The sequence below is a fragment of the Pelodiscus sinensis genome, chromosome 26 (genome assembly GCF_049634645.1).
Source record: "Pelodiscus sinensis isolate JC-2024 chromosome 26, ASM4963464v1, whole genome shotgun sequence".
NCBI lineage: Eukaryota > Metazoa > Chordata > Testudines > Trionychidae > Pelodiscus > Pelodiscus sinensis.
Genome location: NC_134736.1, coordinates 10,948,810 through 10,967,938, shown reverse-complemented (window position 1 = coordinate 10,967,938; position 19,129 = coordinate 10,948,810). Strand labels below are relative to the sequence as shown.

At 47.7% G+C, this 19,129-nt stretch overlaps 1 protein-coding gene across 4 annotated transcripts in view; it reads right to left on the bottom strand.

Moving 5' to 3' along the window:
* Nucleotides 1-15,459: 15,459 nt before the first annotated feature.
* Nucleotides 15,460-19,129, bottom strand: part of FLI1 (Fli-1 proto-oncogene, ETS transcription factor) — a 128,130-nt gene continuing 124,460 nt past the window's right edge. For all 4 annotated transcript variants that reach the window (XM_014572257.3, XM_014572258.3, XM_014572266.3 and 1 more), the window contains one exon: nucleotides 15,460-18,073. In XM_014572257.3, the coding sequence (XP_014427743.1) occupies nucleotides 17,544-18,073 (530 nt within the window). In that variant the 3' untranslated portion in view covers nucleotides 15,460-17,543. The remainder of the gene's footprint in view (nucleotides 18,074-19,129) is intronic.

Sequence of the window (19,129 nt, the reverse complement as noted above, 5' to 3'; positions counted from 1 at the left end):
ATCCCATTGCTGGTTTGGGTCGGGAGGACTGGATATGATTCCTTAGGCTCTATCTAGTTGCACTCCAGCTCCGGTGCTGGCTAGTTCCCTACTACGTGTTCTCCAGACCCCTTTGAAAGATCTCAGAGGGATGGGGCTCCCTTCACTGCACTTAGAAGTCTATCCCACAAGACACATGGCATTCCAGGAGCTATTTTTGGCAGGAACTGATTTTTCTTCTGCGGTTCATAGAATCCCAGGGCTGGAAGGTACCTAGGGAGGTCATCGAGTCCAACCCCCTGCCTAAATCAGGACCAACCCCAACTAAATCATCCCAGCCAGGGATGTCAAGCTGGGACTTAAAAATCTCCAGGGATGGAGACTCCATCACCTCCCCAGGGAACCCATTCCAGTGCTTCCCCCCCTCCTAGGGAAATAGTTTTTCCTAGTATCCAAGCTAGACCTCCCCCGCTGCCACTTGAGACCATTGCTCCTCGTTCTGTCGTTTGTCACTACTAAGAACAGCCTCTCTCCATCCTCTGTACAGCACCAAGCACATTGGGAGTCCTTGTTCATGACTGGGAGCTCCTTTGAATCATGATGTCAGTAAAAGGTCACAGATCTCAGGGTCAGGATGGTTTTTAGCCTATATTTTCTTTTCTACCAGTTTCCTCCCTGCAGTAGTGCCCTTTCCATACCAGGACAAAGAACCTCCCTTGGCCTTGGCATCCTTCAGGCATCTGTCAGTGTTTATGATGTCTCCCTAATGGCGCTGATCAGCCAAAGGAATGAAATAAAACTTGGCTTGGAAAAAGCTGAGTAGAGAGAATGGAAACGGAAGGAAAAAGGAAATGATGTGGCCAAGTGGAGCCCGTTAGGCACCTCCTCTAGGGCTCATGGAGTTTTTCCGGACGTGCTGGGTGTGAGAAAATGTCCCTGCCTCTCCCAAGGTGTCAGAGCACTCATGAAGGATGAACCAGTTTTTAGCTACTAACCCTTCCTTACGTGCTTGGGCATGGGCAGTCAGTAATGACCCTTCCCAAAACTGCCTACATGATCACTGCCTGAGGCTGGGGCCGGCAGCAGGAAAGGCAGGGGCTGCAGTGTAGCAACCTGGTCCCAGCCACCGGGGAAGGCAACCTGGCTTTCCACGACCACCACTGCTCAGTAGCCCAGTTTCCCCTGCCACCAGGGAGGGATGGGGCCACAGCTCAGCAGCTGCAGCTCTGCACATGGCCTGGAAGGACTAGGCTGGGAGCGGGCGTGGCCTTGGGTGGAAGGGGTGTGGCCTCGAGTGGAAGGGGCGTGGCCTCGAGTGGAAGTGGGAGAGGCTGGGGCTTGCCTTCCCCAGCTGGCGTTTCACCTGACCCCCGTTTGCTTGGCGATGCATGAGCAGGCCTGCCGACGAAGGAGGGGTGGGGGTAGGGTGAAGAGGGCAATTGCACAGGGGTCCAGACTTTTGAAGGGGCCTGGAGCTCTTGGCCACTGCCACTGTTACTGTGGCACTGGAGCTCTGGGCCCCTTTGAAACACCTTGGGAGGACCAGACCGCTGCTCCGCAGGGTCCTCGGCCCTGCCTCTTCTGCCCAAGGCTCCACCCATTCTGGGGGTCGGAGTCATGTCCCCCCACACCTTACCCCCAGTCCCGTGGCTTTGATGGGCTTGTGCAATGGTTAGAACACTGGATTGACAGGCAAGAGATCTGGGCTCGTTCCTGGCTTCGACATGGTGCACATGAGTTTACCTTTCTATGCCTCACTTTTCACCTCTGAACAAGGAGGCTCCCATCCCCTGACTCGCATGGCACGCAAGACTGCACAGAGCTTTGCGAGGCTCCAGCAGAAGCAGCACTACCCAGCCTTGCAGCTGCAGGTCTCAAAGCCCTTCACAAATAAAAGTTCCATCCCCATTTTACAGATGAGCAAACTAGGGCAAAGCCACTCTCCCAAGATCATGGGCTGATCCAGGAAGAAAACACAAGTCTCTGATGCTTAGTCTGGTGCCTGATTCCCTACCCCTCGCTATCTGGGCTCCAAGATGGCCTGGCTGTGCCATGGAAGGAATGATGTCAGTGGACAGTCATTAGATAGTACAGTAGTTCTCAACCGTTTCTATCACTGGGAACACTTCCATCGAGTGAGGATTCCTCTCCCATTGACAATGTGGGAAGAGATCATAAACCCCCCCGCTCCTGGTGGACTCTAGAACCCATGAGCTGGGACAGCAGAGAAGGGGCCAGCAGAGAAAAGGATCAAGCGAGGGATAATTCTCAGGTTAACTGCGCCCTGTACACAATGGAACATCAAGCCTGTATTTGTTCCATTGAACTGGCTCACGCTGGGACCTGATTGGGAGTCACGGAATGAAACGCACTCCTCCCACCACGTCGCTGCTGATTGCCACCGCAGGAAATGCCTGCCAATCCCGGCCTGACAGTGGTGCAGCAGGCAGAAGATAGAGTGTGTTAGTCAGACCCCAGCAGCGACAGAACAATGAGTGGAATTTCCTCTTTCTGTCCAGGGAGGGTGTATGTCACGCGGCAGATAAAGTTCCCAGGCAGGGAAGAAAGGTTATCGGGAGACATGCTGGGTACAATGCCACTCGGGAGGGAGTCCATAGGAAATCTATTTCAGGGCCTGTCATTCCCTTGCCATTAAAAGAAAGTTCAGTTAAGAGGACGAAAATAAATGTAATCTCACTGAGCAGATGTAGCCCCCTGACCCTGTCTTGGAAAACAAAGCTCAGTCTATTTTCACTGGGTACTGTGGTCCATACATTTCTCTAAAGCCTTTGGTTCAAAGCCCTTCACGGACATACATGGATCTTCACAATGACCCTTCACCCCCAGTGAGGCAGTGGCAAAGCAATATCCCCAATCCTTAGAGGAGAAAACGGTGGTGCAGCAATGCTGTTGGACTTACTACTTTGCCAACTTTTTCTCACTGTTGCTAGCACTGGTTCAGCTCCACTGGCTGGTTGTGACTGGCGATCCCCTCCTCTCTTCCTCCCCCACACTTGCAGGCCCAGGGGTGAAAGAAACGTACGTTTCTTACAGGTCCTGTCCTATCACAACCCAGGTCCCTGCCAGCTCTTTAAAAAGCTCCCTGCTGGCTTTTGCTGCAGCTCAGCCGGTTCTTGCTGGAGCTGTGCACCCGGGCGAACCCGCTTCCTTTCACCTCTGCACAGGCCTAAGGCGATTTGTGCTTTCAGATGTCGGCATGTGGCAATGCCAGTGCTGGCTACTTCTGACCAGGTGTCCTGACAGTTTCCCTGCTCAATACAGCCCTGACCACCTCTCCCAGTGTGCCTCAGTGATATGTGGTGGACCCTGCTACTCCAGTCTAGGGACCCTTAATGCCAGGACAGCTGCTGGCACCGAGCTGCTCCCAACAATGAGGGGATTTCACTGGTAAGAGGAAGAAAGTGGCAGCAAGATCCTGTGACACATTCCCAGGGGCCAAGCTATTGCTGCTCAGATAGAGGCCTCCACCTCAGGGAAGTTCACATTTGGAATAAGTTCTATGCTGCATGAGAGAGAGCAGCAAACCCTCTTGGCCCAGCGGAGCCAAGCAGAATAAATCAGTAGCGGCTGGAAATGAAATATCTTTACTTCCTCTCTCAAACCTCCCCTTGCAAAGGTCAACAACTTAAATTGCCCCATCAAGTCCCTGCTTTTCTGGGTCCATGTGTCCCAGGCGGGCTCTGCATTTCACAGGCAAATGGATTGCATTATTCTGAGACAGGCCGGGGACCTGCGAGGCTGCACAGCAATGCAAGCAGAATGAAGGGTGTTTTATTCCTGCAGCAGCCAGGAGGTGGCACCCGTCACCTCCACATGACAAAGCCAGTTCCTATCTGAGTGGACAGTAACCCTAAACTCAAGAAATCTAGCAGCATGGACATAGCTGTGCGTAAAGTGCACAGCAATAATTTATTCGGACTGCTCCTTATTTTATGACATGACAAGCCAGGCAAGCTGAATATATTTAGTTCCTTTACAGAGGAGGTACATCTTGAGATGAATCCAGAGGTAACTTGTAAGTGGGATGCCCCTAAGCACATATCTACCTCTGCCTCTGCGGTGTCCAACCAGTTCTGAAGCACTAGTCACTGTAGTGGCTACTGCTATAGCGAACTAGTCACACTGAACTAGCCACATGTGGCTAGCGGCTAGCATGTTGGACACCAAGGCTCTAAGCAGCCTTCAGGGAGTTTTGAATTGGCAGGGGAGTTTAGTGGCTAAAGCGCTGCACTGGGTGTGGGGAAACCTCTGATCTGGTCCCGGCTCTGCTGAGAAATTGTTTTGTGGCCATTGTGAGCATTGGGTACTGTGCTGTGCCTCAGTTTCTCCAGCTGATATTATCTGATATCATCCATGCCTCAGTTTCTCAAGTTGTAGAGGAGCAATAAAGCTGTTTACTCACCTTGTAAAGAGCACCGATATCTATAGATGAAAAGCACAATATAAACACTCAGTGCCTCAGTTTCTCCAGCTGATACTGACCGCCTTTGTAAGGCACTGAGGGTGTGTCTAGACTACAGGGTTTGGTCGACAAAAGTGGACTTTTGTCGACAAAACTATACCTGCGTCCACTCTACCGCTGAGTTCTGTCGACATAACATCGACAGAACTCAGCAGTTTTGTCGACGCTGGTAAACCTCATTTTACGAGGCATAACGCCTTCTGTCGACAGAGTTCTGTCGACAGAAGGCGTTATTGCATGTAAACTGTCCTTTGCGTCCACACTACCATGTCGACAAAGCAGCTTGCTTTGTCGACAGAACTGAATGTAGTGTAGACGCTCTTTGGTGCTTTTCTTCAGTCTGCCTCTCAGGGTACGTCTAGACTACAGGCTTCTGTTGACAGATACTGTCGACAAAACTTCTGTCGACAAACAGCCACTAGATGGTATTATTACCATGTATTGTGCCCAGAAGCCCCAGCCAAACTGAGGCCCTCATAGATGCATGGTCTAGCTTGAATCTGGCATGTTGAGATGCTGCAAAAGTGTACACAAAAAGACACAACATTTGCGTACCATTGTAATCTCTTCACCCTCCCTGGGTTTACTCCTGAATTACACCAGTGCAAGAGAGCAAAGTGAGAGCAAACAGCGCAAGAGAAAGCAAAGTCCTGCATTTACCTGGCTTGCTAACTGGAGGAGGCTGCTTCCGGTTCTCCTCCCCTGCCCTGTGGAGAATGGCGCCCTGCCCCATAGAAGACGGTAACCCAGAGATGGCATTTAAAGTTCACCCGAGGTGGTTGGGGCAATCTCTGCTGTGGCCGTTCCAGGTACCAGCGTGATGGGGACTGGATGTGTTGAGAGGTAGCTGTAAGTCCATTCGTGGCAGGTTCATAGGGCCAAAGGCGGTGCCATTTTCTCGTGCTGCTGGCATCGAGGGCTTTATTCCCGCTTTACATCAACACTGCAGATCGGAATCTGAGCCTGCGTGCGCAGCCAGCACCGTAGTACTGCCAACCCCAAACATTTAAACAGCACGTTCAGGGCCCACCCAAACCACGGTATTCCACAAAACACCACGTGTGTGTGTGTGTGTGGGTGTGTGTGTGTGTGGGTGTGTGTGTGGGTGTGTGTGTGTGAAGGGTGGGTCTCTCTATTTGCCTGTTGGGGTTTGACCCTTTAAGTGTTGTCTTTGCTAGTGTTTCTCCTGAACCAGAAGGACTAGACACTTACTGCATTCTCATTTTTAAACAAAACCTGAGAGTCTCCCATCATCACCTGACTCCAGGATCTGGGGCTTCAAGGAAAACACCAACACCAAACATCAAGCACCTTGTGACAAAATGGCCAGAGCTGGCTGCACTGCGATGCGTGAGCTACCTCTGAGTCCCCTGCAGAGCCAGCACAGCGAGACTACGTCTACACTGCACACTTTTATTTCGGAATAAGCATTTGGAAGAAATACTCCAAAATAGCTTGTTTCGAAACAGCGCGTCTACACAGCAAATGCTCATCGAAATAGCGCCGAGCTATTTTGAAATAGAAATTCCACACTGATGGGACACTAACTCGCAGTTAAGGCCACCTGGAACCACTTCAGGCAGGGCATCAGGTTAGCAGTTATTTTCCGTGGCTGCTGCCTGAGGCTCGTGCTTAAAGGGACCCCCCCCCCCGTACAATCATGTCTCAAGCTTCTCGCCTTTGCCTACCTCCTCAAGGGACAGCAAAGCGTCTTCTTTTGCCTGCTGTGGTTCCCTTGACGACACCTCAGCACTCTAAACATGAAGCCGGAGTTGCTTCTGGGCAGTCGATCGCTATTGCAGCTTGTGCTGCACCTCCCGGACCCTGCCTCCCGGACCCTGCAGGAACCCAACCCCCTGCTCCACTTGGAGACCCTCCTCATCTCTCTGCAGGCACAGCTCATGCTGCTGGATCCCTCCCGCCCTCCTCTGCACACCTTGCATCACTGCTTCTGGCATCTGGACACCAGTGCCAGCTGATGGGACTGGTTCATCATGGAGTGGCGGGGAGACCAGAAGTGGCTCCAGAATTTCTGGATGAGGAAGGACACCTTTCTGGAGCTGTGTGAGTGGCTCGCTCCTGCCCTCAGGCAACAGGACACTCACATGAGACTCCCCATCCCCCTCCAGAAGCGGGTCGCCATCGCCCCATGGAAGCTTGCCACACCGAACAGCTACTGATCCATCAGGAACCAGGCCGGTGTGGGGAGATTGGCCATTGGGGCCATGCTCATGCAGTTATGGCACTCTCGGGCTATAGTTCCGGGGGGGGGGGGGGAGATGGCTGCAATGGGGCTCCCTAAGAAAGGGCAGTTGGGGGCAGCGGTGGGGATGGGGGTGCAAGCCCCCTCCCTGGGAGGTTTTTTCAGTCCCACCCTCACAAATCCCTGTTGGGGGATAGGGTAAGTGGGGGGTTGCTCCTGCTGTAGGGGGCGAGGGGGGCTTGGGTTGGGGGGCTCCTGAAGGCTCTGGCCACCCTCTGATTCTGTTTGCTTGTCTCCTTCTACAGGTGGTGCGGACCAACATCACCATCTTGCTATGCAGGGTCATCCCCCTCGGCAACCTGGGCACCATCATCGCCAGCTTTGCTGACATGGGCTTCCCCAACTGTGGGGGGGATATTGACAGCACCCATATCCCCATCTTTGCCCCTGACCACCGGGCATCTGTGTACATCAATTGGAAGGGATACTTCTCAGTGGTCCTGCAGGCCATCACGGACCTCTGGGGCCAGTTTACGGACATCTTTGCTGGGTGGTTGGGAAAGGCACACAACGCCTGTGTCTTCTGCAACTCCAGTGCAGGGCCGCATTACGACTTTCATGGGCCCTAGGGACTTTTGCCTTCGTGGGCCCCTCCCACACTAATAATATCAATTTTAAAAATTATTTTTGATATAACTTTAAATACTTCAACATTTTATTTTAATTTCTGTTTTAGGCAAAATTTAATAGATTTTTGTGGGCCCTAAAAGTTTCATTTTTTTCTGATGTGAGAAAAAAATTAAAACATTTTCGTGGGCCCCTAAAAGTATCGTGGGCCCTAGGCACTGCACCTATTGTGCCTAATGGATAAGTCGGCCCTGCTCCAGTGGGTTCCAGAAGCTGCACGCTGACACTTTTTTCCCTGACCGTGCCATCAGGGTCAGGGGTGTAGACATTCCCGTATTCATGGTGGGGGGATGCGGCCTATCATCTCTTGTTCTGGCTCATGAAGCCCTACACTGGCCACCTTGACCATTCCAAAGAGCCTGCAGCAGAACAATGGAGAGGCCGAGAGGTACATAGATGAGGCTTTCTGGGACACTGTAGAGCTGTCCTATCTCTGGTCAGACAGCCCCTGTGCTGTTAAGGAGGACGAAAGGAGAACAGTCAACTGGAGCAGAGGGAAATGATTCCATAGTTGGGACCCTCCTTCCGGAGGATGTTATGGTCTCCTCTTGCACCGAGGATACATCTCCGGGGGAGGTGTCATTAGGAAAAGGCAGGTGTTAGTAATGGGGGATTTGATCATTAGAAACATAGATAGCTAGGTTTGTGATGACCTATGGTGATTATCTGCCAGGTGCGAAGGTTGCGGATCTCTTGAGACATCTAGATAGACTTACGTGTAGTGCTGGGGAGGAGCCAGCGGTCATGGTATATTAGGTACCAGTGACACAGGGAAGAGTAGGAGAGAGGTTCTGGAAGCCGAATTTAGGCTGCCCTGTCTACACAGCCCCTATTTCCAAATAACTATTTCAGAAGAGGCATTATTCCAAGTAGAATAAGGTTTACCAATGCCAAAATAAGCTGCCCATTGTTTCAATATAATTCGAAATACCGCTATTGCTGTTTAGACACTCGCATAGTTATTTCGGAATAATGGCAGTTATTCCGAAATAGCTTTGCTGTGTAGACATATCCCTATTGAGGAAGGAGCTGACAGCCGCACAAGCTGTTCTGCCCTAACCCCAATAAGGGCCTTCCCACCTCTCTCTGAAACACTCGTAAATAATTTCATCCTAATTCACCCCTCACAGGGGCCAATTCACTCCTGCTTCCCACCCAGCTCCTCTTGCATTGGCCTCCCCCTTGTCCTGCTGCAGGCTCCAGCCTAGGAACCCCTTCAGCTCCCAAATCCTCTCCAGCACGCTTCCTAGTGCAGGGTTTTCAGACTTTTTTCCTCACCACCTAACATACATTATATCTTTTCACTAGAGTGTGGGCCCTGGGGTGGGGCAGGGAATGAGGGGTGTGGAGTGCAGTAGGGGATCTGGGAGGAAGCGTGCTTTAGCACCCATTCTGATCACCTGGTCACCTGACTTTCCATCTGACTTTCCATGACCCAGTGTGGGGTCGCAACCTGTACCTTGAAAACCACTACCCCAGTGGACAACAACTAGAGGGTAGGGGTGCATAAAATCAGGAGAAAGCTGGGGTGAATTCCAGCTCCTGGAATGGAACAAGCTCCAAGCTGCTGGCACCCTCAGCACAGCGCCCTCCAGTGGTCATTCTATGATCTTTAGGAAACAGCTGGTTCCCAGGTGCCATCTCCCTGCACGCCAGCATGCTCCCCTCCCTCAAGATTGGATATTCTTCCCCTGCTCCGTATGCTTTGTTTGTGGCCAGGCAATACAAGCCCACAGCAGAGGAGACTCCACTGCCCTGCATACAGCAGGGAGACTGGAAGGGATTCAATGCAGGACATTGCAGCTTGGAGGCGGTGGGGGGAGAAAGTGAATGAAAAGCCAAAGAAAATAACCACTGTGCAGCAGCTCCCGGAGAAGCAGCAGCCCCTGGATGCTATGGCTTTGCACCCAACTGCCAGAGTCTGGGCTCCTCCCCTCCCAGCACCTGCATTGTAATTTAACAGACACCATGTAGATAATGTGCAGAGGCATAAAGCAGGTTTGAGAAACTCCCCCTCCCCATCAACCCCCTCCAATAAGAGACTCGACACATCCTTTGTGCCTGCAAATATTTGCATTGCTTTCACACAGGCACACCTGGTCCGCATCAACACCACAAATAATCTCCTGCTCTGTGGGCCTTGCACTTTGTCAAGGGTATTTAAATGCGGCCAACTCACTAGGCTCCAGGCTGGGCGTGGGGGGGGAGGAGTGTTCCACCTGGGATGTATATGGTGGTGAGGATGGTGCTGCAGCTGCTGCCCCCTGGTTCCTCCTGGTGGAGGGGGAAGGGGACAGGGCTGTGGTGCCCAGCCCTGGTCAGGAGCTCCTGGGGTGAGCAGCTCCTTGGGGGGCAGGGCTGTGCAGCCCAAACCTGGATCCAGCAGCTCCAGGAGGAAGGGGGAGAGGGCTGTGTGGGCTGGCCCCAGTTCTGGCAGCTCCTAGGAGGGGATCCGCTTCTCTCCTCCTGGCACTGCAAGTTTGGGGCAGGGGAGTTACTTACCTCATAGACTTTAAGGTCAGAAGGGACCATTATGATCATCTAGTCTGACCCCCTGCACAGTGCAGGCCACAGAATCTCACCCACCCCTCCTAGAATAATCCTCTCACCTATAGCTCAGATATTGAAGCCTTCAAATAGTTTGAAGACCCCAAGATGCAGAGAATCCTCCAGCTGTGATCTGTACCCCATGCTACAGAGGAAGGCGAAAAACCTCCAGAGCCTCTGCTAATCTACCCTGGAGGAAAATTCCTTCCCGACCCCAAATGTGACCAGTGGCTCTGGCCCCAGCTGGACACTCTCTTCCTGTTGCAGCTGCCCCCCTGAGGTCACTCTGCAGTATAGATGTCCCCTGCACTTGCTGCCCCCAGTGGTCATTGAAGCATAACTGTCCCTGCTCTCAGACCCCCTCCCTTTTCATGTTATGGAAAACAATCACATTCCAGGCACATCCCATTTTCCTGGCACAACCAAATCCTGACCTTGCTTTAAGTTAGGATGAGAGGGAGCTGCTTACCATATTTGGTGGTCCTAGCTCTTACTGTTTAGGAGGAGTTCTTGAACAAACGGATTCACAGATGGATGGGCGGATGGACTCACAGACAAATGCACAAGCTTTCAAAAATATATATAGTAGATGTCTTAATACCGTGGCTATCAGAAGCAAAAGAGGCCTGGTAAATAATACCAACTTGATCCGCTGCTCATAAACTTGGGTAACTATGTATACCACCCTGGGCATTTTTGATAGGTAACACTTCCCCACTTGTAAGCGCTGACTCCTGGGGTTTGCCACACAGAGAATTTTATTACAAAGGATGACGTGGGAAAGCCAGCAATTAATAAATGAGCCAATTCTATGAGATAAAACTCCCTCTCCCCAAGGGATTCTTAAACATAATCCCAACCTTAGCCTCCTTTCACCCTGCGACTTCCTCTCCCTCTCCGGGAGCGTCCTAAAGATCTTGTACAAAAAGGGTATTTTGCGTAAAAAGGAAACGTCCACAGTAGGGCTATGTCTACTCGCGGCTTCTTGCACAACTATGGCCATTCTAGCGCAAGAATCTGCAGAGCATCTACACTGCCCGCCCGCTCTTACGCAAGGAAATTTACAGTACGGCGTGGTAAGAGAGGGCTTCTTGCGCAAGAGCTATGCTCTTTTTCAACAGGTGTAAGCCCTCTTGCTCAGGAACGCTTGCGCAAGAGGGCAGGGTGGATGCTCGGCAGGGATTTCTTGCGCAAGAAAGTCCTATGGCTAAAATGGCCATTGGAGCTTTCTTGCACAAGAGAGCGTCCACACTGCCATGGGAGCTCTTGCACAAAAGCACAGCTCGCACATGGCAGTGTGGACGTTTTCTTGCGCAAGACTTCTTGCACAAGAACCCTTGCGCAAGATGTTCTTGCGGAAGAAGCCGCGAGTGTAGACATAGCCAACTCGTTTTTGCACAAAAATCCCTTGTGCAAAAATGGCTTGAATAGATTATGCAAATGAAGCATGACAAAATGCTAACCAGCGCTGCATTTGCGTACTCTCTGTTGGCAAAGGCCGGCAGTGTAGACATAGCCCAAGTCACTCCGGGTGTGTCTAAACTACATGGCTCCATCAATGGAGCCATGTAGATTAGGCTGATTGGCAAAGGGAAATGAAGCCGCGATTTAAATAATCGCGGCTTCATTTAAATTTAAATGGCCGCCACGCTGAGCCAACAAACAGCTGATCAGCTGTTTGTCGGCTCAGCGCGGCAGCCATTTAAATTTAAATGAAGCCGCGACTATTTAAATCGTGGCTCCATTTCCCTTTGCCGAACAAACAAATCTACATGGCTCCATTGATGGAGCCATGTAGTTTAGACATACCCTCCTAGTGCAAATACACTCTTTTTACATGTTTTAAAAATGTGTTTCCCCTCAGAAATTCAATCCTGAGAGTCAAGGTGAGTTACTAGTGGCTTGCATGGTTATTTAGTTATCAATTTCAAGATTTTTGAATCTGACCAAGGATCTGAGGTGGTTACATTTTGCAGCAGCCAACATTTCAGAAAGTTTAAGATGAAAGCTGCTATTTCCCAAATCATGATTCACTTTTAAACATCTTGGTCAAGGATTCTGCAGGGCAAATTTTGCTGTCAGTGACACCAGCGTTCCAATTCTGCCCTAAATGACATCTGTGCAAAACTCACTGTCTTCGCATTTTGCCATCACTGTTACCCATGAAAGCATGTGCATGCCTCTAGAATAATAGAATTGTAAAATCCTAGAACTGGAAAGGACCATGAAAGGTCATTGAGTCCAATTGCCTGCCCTCACGGCAGGACCAGGCACCATCTAGATCATCCCTGATAGGTGTCTATCTAACTTGCTTTTAAATATCTCCAGCGATGGAGATTCCACAACCTCCCTGGGCAATTTATTCCAGTGTTTAATCACCCTGACAGTTAGGAAGTTTTATCCTAATGTCCAACCTACACCTCCCTTGCTGCAATTTAAGCCCATTGGTTCTTGTCCAATCCTCAGAGGCCAAGGAGAACAATTTTTCTCCCCCCTCCTTGTTACACCCATTTAGATACTTGAAAATGGCTAGTATGTCCTCTTTCAGTCTTCTCTTTTCCAAACTAAACAAGCCCAATTCCTTCAGTCTTCCCTCACAGATCATGTTTTCTAGACCTTTAATCATTTTTGTTGCTCTTCTCTGGACCTTCTCCAATTTCTCCACATTTTTCTTGAAATGTGATACTCAAAACTAGTCACAATACTCCATGGCTGTGTTTACACTGCACCCCTTTTCCGGAAAAGGGATGCAGATTAGACATTTTGGAATAGGCAAATCCACAGGGGATTTAAATATCCCCCGCGGCATTTGCATTAACATGGCTGCTGCTTTTTTCCAGCTTGGGGATAAGCCGGAGAAAAGCGCCAGTCTAGACGTGATTCTCCGGAAAATAAACCCTTTTCCGGAGGATCTCTTATTCCTACTTTCAAGTAGGATTTGCCTATTCCAAAGTGTCTAATCTGCATCCCTTTTCCGGAAAAGGGGTGCAGTGTAGACACAGCCCATTTGGGGTCTAATCAGCGCAGAATAATGTGGAAGAATCACCTCTCGTGTCTTGCTTTCAACACTCCTGTTAATGTATCCCAGAATCACATTTGCTTTTTTTTGTAACAGTATCACACTGTTGACTCATATTTAGCCTGTGGTCCACTATGACCTGTAAATCCCTTTCAGCAGTACTCCTTCCTAGACAATCACTTCCCATTCTGTGTGTATGAAACTGATTGTTCCTTCCTAAGTGGAGCACTTTGCATTTTTCCTTATTAAACTTCATCCTGTTTATCTCAGACCATTTCTCTAGTTTGTCCGGATCATTTTGAATTTTGACCTTGTCCTCCAAAGCACTTGCAACCTCTCCCAGCTTGGTATCATCTACAAACTTAATAAGCATACTCTCTATGGGTATGTCTACACTTGCAGCCTATTTCGGAATAGGGCTGCAAATGTAGGCATTTGGAATTGCAAATCAAGCCCGGGATTTAAATATCTTGCGCTTGATTTGCATCTTCCCAGCCGGGCGCCAGTGAAATGGGCGTTTGAAATAAACCCCTATTTCTAACTACCTGTTATTCCTCCTGCAATGAGGTTTAACAGGTAGTTCGAAATAGGGCTTTATTTCACTGCCGCATATAGATGCAGGCAATTATTCCGGGCTAGTAAATTTCAAAAATTGGGGCAAGAGAACACACTGAGATTCTCTATTAATAAGTTATTAACACTCTCCCTCCCCAGCTTGGATAATCAGAGGTAAGTCTGACTCTCAGTGTACGTCCACAGTGTATGCTTATTTCGGAATAAGCTATTCCGGAAGATATATTCCAAAATAGCTTATTTCGAAATAGAACCTCTACACTACAGGGAAGCCTCAAAATTAGTCCAAGGCAGGTTCCCGTAATGTGGATGCGCTATCTCGATTTAGAGCCCCAGGAACCACTGGAGAGAAATGACCTAGAATGGCCCTGAGAAGGAGCTATTTTGAAATGCAGCACTGGAGCATCCACACTGCAGCTATTTCAAACTAGCTATTTTGGAGGAGGAGTATTCCTCATGGAATGAAGTTTATAGAAGTCAGACTAAGCCTCTCGTTATTTCGATATTATTTCAAAATAACCGAATTGCCGTGTAGATGCTTGCATGGTTATTTCGGAACAATGCTATTTATTCCAAAATAACGGTGCAGTGTAGATGCACCCACAGTTACGACTAAGGTAGGGAGCCAGCATTGTCTAAACCCGCAATGGGCAGGACTAGTGAGTGGGCCGCATGAGAGGCCCTGCTTCATCTCAGTGGGCTGCAAGATTGAAATCCAGTGGTGGGCAGCCAGCAGGCCATTGGGGTTCCACCTGCAGCCGACGCACCCCCTCTCAGCTCCCTTTCCCCAGGCCTGTCATGCACTCAGACTTACCTACACCTCCCGCTCCCTTCCAGCATTTTTGGAGCTCCATGATTCAGCTGATTTGTGCTCCATCCCCGATTCTCCCCTGCCCTCACAGAGCTTGAATGCCATGAATCAGACAACCAGTACTCCAGAAGTGCTGGGAGGGTGAGGGAGGAGTAGATAAGTGCAGTGCTCCAGTGCACCAATACACAAGGGGTGTGGGGTAAGAGGGCAGAGGGGTGTGTGCAGGCCACAGGTTACCCACCTGTGGTCTAAACCAATACAGTAGCCATTAGAGAACTATGTTCTAGTGATAGGAGTACAGGACTGTAACTCAGAACACCTGGGTTCTGCCACTGGGCAATCTGGGGCAAGCCACCGCACATCCCATACCTCAGTTTCCCTATTTGTGATATGGAGATATAATGAGTTATATTTGCTTCCTTTGCTAAGTCCTTTGAAATGTATTGATGAATAGTGTGATCCCAAGGCTAGTTTGCTTTTGTTTTCTTTCTCCGCAGCTAAAATAAACATCATTTGGGGTATGTCTATATGGCAGAGCTATTTCGGGGTACCAGAAGTATCCTGAAATAGCTATTCTGTGTCTATAGATTTTAAAATAACGGGTGGCTTATTCCAATGTCCAGGTAACCCTTGTTCCAAAAGGGTTAAGGGGCATTTTAGAATCACGAGTTATTTCAAAATTTGGCACTGTGTAGACAGTGGCAAATTACAAAATAAGCTAGCTCGAAATAGCATCAAAATAAGCCATGCAATTTGCATAGTGCAAATTGCGTAGCTTATTTCAAGCTAAGGGTGCTGTGTAGACACACCCTTAGGCTATTTCTAGACTGCAGAGTTTTTCAGGATACTGGAGGTATCCAGGGAACACGTCCGCTTTTTTGGAACAGTTTCTGAAAAAGTGGGTGCATTCTTTTGGCATCCCTGTATTCCTCATTGTATGAGGAATAGGGATGTTCTGATAGAGGAGGTTTTTCCAACATTTGGCCCCATGTAGACGGGCCAAATGTCAGAAAAACCTCTTCTGAAAAAACAAGTGGAAAAACTGCAATTTGCGTATCTTTTTCCAACCCCCTCGGCAGTGTAGACATAGCCTTAGACTGAAAAGGTGCATGGTTTGACTGAGAGTTTGGGTGAAAAAAAAATGTAACAATGTGACGTCTTAGAGAAGAAAACCACCATTTATTTTCTCACATTTTTTACAGAATAATCATACAACAGTTGTCTGTGTAACATTTAATACAATTTTTTTAAAAAAACCCATAAAGATTACTTGCAAAATTATATATATTTTAATATCCAAAAATACATTGCATATATATAATAGCAAAAGCCCATTGCCATGGGGGAAATTTTTAATATATTTTTTTAAAAATTGTGATTATTGCAGTAAGGTTACCTATAAACATTCCAAAAGCACTAAGACTTAAACTGATTAGCTTGATCTCATTTTTGCTTTTTGTTAAATAATGGCATCAGTGCTTCTGTTTAAAGTTCTGACCAAACAATAATGTTCTGTTTTAAGGTCCCAATTCTGCAAGCAGATTCACGTGGGCTAAATCTTGCACTGACATAGCATTCAGAGGTTATGTCTAGACGAGGTGTTTCTGCTCATGTTAAAAGATTGCAGTTCATTTCAAATTAGCTACTAGACTTGTAAATCTCAGTCTAAAATCCCTATAAACATTTGTTCCAAGACCTTCATTTTTCTGTCCTAAAATGACCTTTCCTGGATTATGAAGGCGAGTTTCACAAATTAGAGATAGTGGAAAATTTTCAAATGTTTGAAATGTCGAGGAAAATGTTCTGCAAAAGTTGTTCATTTGGGGTAGGGAGCAGAAAGAAGAGGAATGTTGCTGATTTTTATCCAGCTTTATAGACTAGCAAAATGTTTGAAAAACTCAAAATTGTGATGGAAAATTGTGGTAAAAAATTTGGAAAATTATGGTGTTTTTTTCAACCACCTTGAATGCAAGCATGTTGGCTAACTTGTGTTAATTAGCAATCAATGAACTCAAGCTAAAACAGGAGCACAACAACTGTGCTCTAGACACGTCCAGTGAGCTCAGAGGTATTCTACGCGAGTACATGAAAGAAATCTGCCAGAATCCGGTTTTGGGATCAGGGCTCTATTCCCAACAGATACATTGCATGTATCTTATTTTATTTTTTAGCAAAAAAGTACAAAGATACAGCCCAAATGTACAGATTGAAAAGATGTACAAATTACATTTAAAAAACCAAACAAAAATCCAGACAGACAACAACATAAAAAACCCACAAACAACTGATTTGTTAGTAAAAATAACCTGCATTTTGTGACTGAGGTCAACTCGTTTATTTACTCTTTCTTTTAATATTGTGAGATATAGGGAAAAATAACTCTGCATAACTTATACAGTAAGTTGCCTTCTGATTAGCTGACCCTTAGAATGACGGTCTGACAAACGCGCAGCGTTCGCGAATCGGTAGCGCTTAGCGATCCCGAAAGCTTTGGCAGAGCTCTAGGACCTGCTGTCGTTTATTTTATTTCAGTTTTGCTTTCAAGGAATGTCTGTGCTTGATGTTAGGTTACTTTCTATTGTTCTGGTCTCAGATGTTTCTGGAGTTAATACATAGTCCAACACAAGTTGCACACTTTAGAAAGATTCCTTCAATGCCCTTTACTTCTTTATATATAAATTTCCAGTTGGGTGAAAAACCTCATTGGCCTTAATTAAAACTAAGATTCCAGTTGCCATTCCCTGTAGCCTCAGGTCCTCACAACATAATATCTGAATCTTCCATCCCTTCCTTGATCCCAGAAAAAACCACCAAAACACATGTTCATCCTAAGTCCCTGTTAAACAAACATAGTATTCTTCTATAGCCTACGGTTGGATCTATGTCTTGCCAGGAGACTTCAGACTGCTAATTTTTTGCCTTTCTCATAAAAATTCAAATACTGGTACTCATTCCAGGTTGTGGTGAGTCATCTTCATGGACAAATCCTATAGAGGACATAAGACTTAGAACCAAAACAAAAACACAGAGTACTGGCCTGCAGAGGTATCCCATCTCCTAGTTCAAGGCAGAAGAGGCAAAATTACAAAAAAAAAAAAAAAAAAAAAAAAAAAGAGGTTTGATCCAAGAATAACTAATATCCAGTTTTTATTCCCCACCCCCAACAACGGCCACAAAATATCCCAAAAGGTCCAAAAATCCCAGAAGTAAAGTGAGCATCCAAACAAGTTGATAAAAACATCTAGTAGTAGCTGCCCAAGTGTGATGGTACGTGAGTGCTGGGATGGCGCGGGACGTTGTGATTTGGGTAGATACTGCCTGTAGGAGAGGTCCAATAGGATGCTGCTGCTCCGAAGAAACTGGATGATGTGACAGGCATAGGGGAAGCATGGGGGGGCACAAAGTTCACCTTCTGTTGGTGGGTGTGGTAAGAAGGCATATAGGAAAGATCTGCTTGATACTTGTACATCGAAGACTCAGTTGGATGAGGCTGGAGAGCCTGGGCAATGCCATGAAAGTCAAATTTGTAGGCATACCTTTTGCCGTGCACTTTGGTCATAATGTTCTTATCGTAGTAGTATCGGAGGGCTCGGCTCAGCTTGTCGTAATTCATGTTGGGCTTGCTCTTGCGCTCTCCCCAGCGCCTGGCCACCTCATCGGGATCCGTCATCTTGAACTCCCCGTTGGTTCCCTCCCACGTGATGCAGCTGGCATTGGAACTGTCCGACAGCAACTCAAGGAGGAACTGCCACAGCTGGATCTGTCCACTCCCTGCATGGAGTGAGCCAAAGAGAAAAGGAAATGACATTTCATTTCCTGCTTATGCAAAAAGACAAAGCCAGGAAACAGAGGGACTATCTCAATCTTTGGTGGGATCATTTCCTTCAAGCCTTATAAACTCTTGTGGAGGGCTGGCCCAGCAAACAAGTCACTCAGCCTCTGCTTCTGTTTGAGGTCAGGATCGCTGACCAGAAAGGTCCCCTCTGGCCTTAAAATCTATGAATCATTTGTAAACATGCTTTTTACTAAGATGGTCATTATTCAGAGTTATTGATGGAATAGCTGACAAAAGCATATTTCAGCCCCAGGTTACTCACTGTTTTCATAACTATTGCTATGAACACTGCAGTTCATAATTTGCTATGTGCTGCCTTGTGACTGGTCACCTAAATCACAGTATTATTTCTTCTCTCAGACCAAATGATTCCTACACACTTTCAATATGACTTTACTAACACTTTAAAAGCAACGAGTAGTCCTGTGGCATCTTAGGGTACGTCTACACTAGCCCCCTAGTTCGAACTAGAGAGGCTAATGAGAGTGACCGAAATTGCTAATGAAGCGCGGGATTTAAATATCCCGCACTTGATTAGCATATTACCGTCTGGTCGCCATTTTGGAAACTGACTAACCCGAAGTAACTACCCGCGTCTACATGCGACAGAGAAGCACGAATCCGAGATAAACCTCTTAGTTCGAATTAACAGTTAAACCTCATTTCATGTTAAACCTCATCATTAACAGTTACATGTCATAATTAACAGTTAAACCTCATTCCATTCCATGAGGTTTAACTGTTAATTCGAACTAAGGGGTTTATCTCGGAATCGCACTTCTCTGTCGCGTGTAGATGCAGGCAGTTACTTCGGGCTAGTCAGTTTCCAAAATGGCGACCAGCTGGGAATATGCTAATCAAGCGAGGGATATTTAAATCCCACGCTTCATTAGCAGTTTGGGTTGCCCTCATTAGCCTCCCTAGTTCGAACTAGGAGGCTAGTGTAGATGTACCCCTAGAGACTAACCAAAATATACAGAATCATGAGCTTT